Source organism: Schistocerca gregaria, chromosome 1 (genome assembly GCF_023897955.1).
Source record: "Schistocerca gregaria isolate iqSchGreg1 chromosome 1, iqSchGreg1.2, whole genome shotgun sequence".
Classification (NCBI taxonomy): Eukaryota; Metazoa; Arthropoda; class Insecta; order Orthoptera; family Acrididae; genus Schistocerca; species Schistocerca gregaria.
Window position 1 is genome coordinate 272307642 of NC_064920.1, and position 5897 is coordinate 272313538.

General features: G+C 37.5%; 1 protein-coding gene across 1 annotated transcript; it reads right to left on the reverse strand.

Moving 5' to 3' along the window:
* Window positions 1–1138: 1138 nt before the first annotated feature.
* LOC126340591 (protein SREK1IP1-like) lies at window positions 1139–2045 on the reverse strand. Its single transcript, XM_050001701.1, has one exon. The coding sequence runs from the start codon at window positions 1911–1913 to the stop codon at window positions 1455–1457; it is 459 nt and encodes a 152-aa protein (XP_049857658.1). The 5' UTR covers window positions 1914–2045; the 3' UTR covers window positions 1139–1454.
* Window positions 2046–5897: the final 3852 nt, after the last annotated feature.

Genomic DNA, 5897 nt, shown 5'->3' on the forward strand with positions numbered 1-5897 from the left:
TTATAATATGTACAGTAATGCACAGCAAATTCGCCATCACATCTGCAATCGCAACAGTCTAGACAGTCCAAGATATCAACTGAACAAAACACACGATAGTGTCCTAACAGTGACCACTACCATTCCTGACCAGTGGAGCTGTTTAAAGCAAAAATGTTACAAGACCTACAAGAACATTATAATATATGGATGAATTCTTTCCACTCTATGGATGAACTTTCTTCCCCTAATGGTAACAACCAACGAGTACTTAACTCGCAACTCATTGCTGAGACACAAGCTCCAACACTAATATTTTACTTTATGTTGTAACACAGTTCATTTTATTGTTGTATCATCTTAGATTTTATACATAATACCGACACAGTCCATGCAATCCTAACTAAAATAGAACTCCAGAGTGTTAACATCCTGGTGACAATGAGTTCATTAGAGAGGGAACACACACTTGAGTTAGGCAAGAATGGGGTAGGGAGTTGGCAGTGTCTTTTTCAAAAGTACCATCCTAGCATTTTCCATAACCGATCTACAACACTCACAGTAAAGCTAAATCTGGATGGCCAGGCAGGGAACTGAACCGCCATTGTCCTGGATGCGAGTCTAGTGTGTTAACCACTGTGCCACCTCATTCGGTATTCAGTCCTAACTGGTTAATGACACTGGATTGGTAACAAATGGTAGTATACTACTTTATTACGATACAAAAGTAGCTATTCTCCTTCAAACAGTATGCAAGAAAAATATAAAAAACAGCAACATTTGACTGTAATTATCTATAAGGTCCTTCTTGGCTCACAATGACACATTTGCCATTCTCCTGTTGGAGTTGCTATGACCTTATCTTCCCTCTGCACCAACTGTTCACTCAGCTAAATGGGTAACTAAAAATCAATGTATAAACGGATCCATAGTACCGTTAAACATAGTAAGAGTACCGTTTACGTGAAATTCACATTTAGAAATCCTAGGAAACGGTACGGAAATTATGCCAAACTTCAGCTATGCGACGTATGTACCACATCCCAACTAAAATGTTTTAGAAACAACAAACTAGCTCGTTTAAAAAAAATTCTCCAACAGAATCAATTTGTAAATAAAAATGGGTGAAGTACGGAGATGATTAAAGAATAGCCAGTAATTTGGGTTCAAGATACATTCAAAACCTGGTTTGTTTTCAAAAACACTGATCAATACAAAAAGGCACATCATACTTTGTTGAACGAGGTAAATTAAAAAAAAAAAAAACTAAATAAATTTGCACACAAGTTCTGCATCTTTCATTAGTAATCTAATCGTGTAGGTTTTTCGTCTGTCATTCGTGAACTAAACACACCTGGTTCTTCGAAATGAAAGCGTTGCATACAACAACCAAACTGGAAAAAAAATAAATTAACGCCATGTTTCACTGCATTGATAAGTGCCAAAGGCAGTTTGCACAACGCTAATGGTGTAAATCAGTCGGAATCATTTGCACTGTCATCTGAGGGGTGCGTCGATTTCTTATGTTTTTTATGCTTCTTTCTTTTATGTCTTTTGTGTTTCTTATCACTGTCACTTTCTGATTCACTATCGGTGTCACTCTCTGATCTAGAACGAGACCGGGATCTGTCATGTTCTTTCGATTTTTTCTTTATTTTCTTTTTCTTCCTCTTTTTCTTCTTAGCACTTTTCTTGGCTTTCTTCAGCTTTTTCTTTAGTTCCTTCTCACGTAATTCCGTTAACGGTGTCAAGTAATCATCAGCACTGTCGCTACTCGTACTACTAATGTCGAGGACAATTTCCTTGTTTGGATCAACCTTAAGAAAATTTCTACACTGATACGTCAAATGTCCTGCGTAGCCACATTTCTTGCATGCGGGGCGTACCGTCTCCTTTCCCTGTGGTATAAGTCGGGCAAGTATTTCTGGATCCATTCATTCCACTGTAATTACATGCACATAATCAGAAAACATTCAGAAAAACACTAGTTACAGCAATGTATACACACTTCGACCACAGATACTATTGTCGTTTAAAGAATTGATGGATTTGCTTTGCATATTAATATCTGTGGTTTTCTAAACTATAAACGAAATCTAAGCTTCCACAGGCAGTGAAAACTTGCACAAATAGCACTCGTATTGTCTTCATTCTTCAGACACAAGGGCAGTATGAATTTCTGTATTTCGAGGTAGCGTAACCTGCAGCAGCTCGTGGACGCGATTAACACAGATGTGCAGATTTTAGCTTCAAGAACTGTCGTAGACTTTAAGGAAGAGAAAGAGAAACGTACCCCTAAATACTGGGTAGGAAAATAGAATCCCCTTAAAAATTATTTATGGAAATCAAAGACACTAATAAAAAAGTTACCAACGGGGAAGAAAGTAAAAAGTGACATCTAAAAACCACTTTCGAATGTGTAAAACTAATTTTGAATTGCTTTTTGGTTTCGTTTACTCTTCTTTACATAAATTACATAAATATTATGTTAGATGTCATGTTAGGTTATGTTAAGTTACAAGAAACATTATGTACTTGACAACTGCAGACGCTCTTAATAGCTCTGTTGCATACTTCCCACATTCCTAAAATCACTATTTCTGAGTTTTCTCGTCTTATTTACAATACTATGGAGGTACATCATAAAACAAATCTCTCGTCTCTACTGTTCTGATTTGTTTTTTCCTTAGTTAAATTTCTGAGAGGTTTCTGTTGATGTAAATATAAAATAAATGGAAATAATTTATGGTATTATCGACCAACCGACTCCATCTAAAATAAGTGTATATTCGTGCATATAATTATGAAAAACATTATTTGTACAATTGAGCAGAACCAGTCATCATTCAGAGGTTGTACCAATAAGATTTCTATTGTGTTAGCACTGGACTTTGTTTCAGATCAATAGTAGCTTCAAATCAATGAAGGCACAAATACATTTTCTATTTCCGGTTCTTAGTAGTATTTACACTCAGTGATCAAAGTAAAAATTAGTTATCATTTAAATGAAATAAAAAAATTAAAAATTACAAAAAATATTGCAAACCTCAGAAAGTCCAAACTCTATATTACAAAGTACTTCTTGAACATATTTCACCCTGCAGATGCTACTATAAAACTTTAATGCTACTCGGTGACTAAAGGGAAGTGCTCATTGTTGGATTAAGATTCTATCACAAAAATTAAGAACATCCTACTGTTTTCCAAAGCCTTTATTTACAAAGAATACAAAGTTCATTTATTTTGGTCATGATAACAACTCTTCATGAAACAAACGATTCAGGATGCATACTGCCGAATTGACAAATGTAAAATGAAAAAAAATCTGACTAGGGTAGTTGCTGAAGTCTTTGGACGATTGTGGAGGATTGTATTGTATTGTATGTTAATGAGGGGCCTAGAAACGATGGAGAGGCTCCATCCCCGCCACAGCCGCAGTGGTCCACAACCTCACCACGGCTACCGCAGTCCACTTCACCCCTCTGCCGCCCCACACCGAACCCCCAGTGTAACAAGTGTAACCACTATGTTTGTGTGGTAGAGTAATCGTGGTGTACACGTATGTGGAGAACTTGTTTGTGCAGCAATCGCCGACATAGAGTAGCTGAGGCGGAATAAGGGCAACCAGCCCACATTCACTGAGGCAGATGGAAAACCATCTAAACACCATCCACAGACTGGCCTCTCACTGGACGTCGACACAAGTCCGCCGGTGGGATTCGTGTCGGGAACCAGTCGTTCCTTCCCACCGCAAGGCCAACAAAGTGGGATTTGTGGAGGATAGTGCATGAAGTATATAAGTTAAAGCTGACTAAAGATCCCTGAAAACACGAATCGTAGCCAACGTTCCACATCAATATGTTTACACCCAGGCATTGATGCATTTTACTCACTCATTGACTGTAGTTGGAAGTATTTTATCAGACAAATGGGCAGTTTTTAAAGCATAATGACACTCTGTTCATTTGACAGATAATAAATGACAAGATTTAACCAAGAAATTGGTAAATGGTCAGTCTTTCATTACTGGACTGTAAAACCGTTTGAAGCTGTTACATTACTTCTAGGAGGAGTAGAAGGCTTCATCAGTCAGTGTTTAACTTACCTTCCATCAAATAAAACGTGATACCAATTCAGTGTGACTTATTCCTTATTTTAATGTTATAATAAATGCTATTCTTTTGTGAATTTTTTAAACTTCTGTTGATAAATGTTGTAATATCCAGTACACTGTACCTGCTCATATTTTGACAAGAAACTTAAAATTATACTTTGCATTTCATTATAAAGAATGAAGGTTGCACAGCAAGTCGCAGATGAGATTAGCCTCTAGATTACACTGATCGAAGGACTTTCTCAACTTCAACACAACCGTTATGCATACTTCAAAAGTAACTTTTACTTATGGTAAAAGCTGAAATCGACAAATTCAACATATAATTGGTATGCAATGTTTACTTTATATCCAATCACAGAATATCAAACACACACACACACACACACACACACACACACACACACACACACACACACACACACACACAAACAAACAAATAAATGCAATCAAATATAATACACTCATAAATGTGCACAGTTAAGACGATAAACTGTTTCACCAGGCAGAAGGTCACCAAGTGACTGAATTATCAGTATTTATCTTAGTCGGTTATTTGCATTTGTTTATCATAGACACTGATGTGCATCGTATCACAGTGAGTTGGGTGGTGAGAGAAGAAAATTGTGTGACTCTGAAGGTCACTTGTTTTCAGTCCTATTGGGCACATTTGGGACTCCATCAAGTGAGATGTATGGAACTTGTATCCAAATCCGATCAATCTCCAAATTACATGAGAGACAACTGAACAGTTGTGGATCAGAATGGCTCCCCAGCACTTTCAATGTCTAGTGGACACAGTGCCACAATTTGTCACCCTCAAAACACAGGCAAAATAGGTACTACATGCTACAAGATAGGCAGTGCCATATTTGGGACCTAGGCTGAATCTGTTGTACGTGACATACTACAGAAAATTTTATGTTAAAGAGCAATTGTTAAGTTTAAAAAAACTATAGTTCATTCTTAAGGTTTATTGTGTCAAATTTTACAGTATAATTTGCGAGGTGCCGGGGGTGGAGAAGAATTAATACCTCTTTAATCCAGACGAATTTTGCATGAGAACTGGACATGCACTCGACCCCCTCGTTACATACCACTTAACTGATTATGTGCGCAACGGTAACGGAAGAAAATGATGGTGGACCCTGCTAGTTGGTAAAATAAGGAGTGGACACTCACAAGAATTTAATAAAAATCATAATCGACTCAGGAAAAAGAGAACTTTATCATAATAAACAACATTAAATGGGACTCTGCATATATCTATGAAATGATATGCAGATTAAATATTACAATGAGATTTATTATACATCACAACATAAATGTATATGATTATCGACACAAACAGTGGGTTAAAGGACAAGGTATATTGAAATATTATGAGAATAAGGGTTGGCTCGAGAACAAGGGGCTCCTACTCTCTGTGATGCAAACGATTGACGATAATGACCGGAGGCCTTAATGAATCAAATATTAATCTCCCAAATATATAGCAGTATTGTAATTAGTAGTGAGAGCTCAAATGGGATCACATGGAGAAACAAGCAAGGTGAACTTTAGCAAACTGAACGCGCATGCTGTTGAGGGATTCAGTAGAAAATTGATAAGGTCCTACAATGCCGGAGCCTCAAAATACTGTACCAGTACTGAAATGTGCAGCATGTCGTCAGTAGGCAGCGTCCTGATGATGTAGGCGCCGACTTCTGCTGTGCAGCAACTCTGTGTCAACCCCTGGCCTCGAAGGCTATCCAAGAATTCTAAGTTCTTCCGAAAAAGAGCGACCATGTTGCAAGACCGTCCG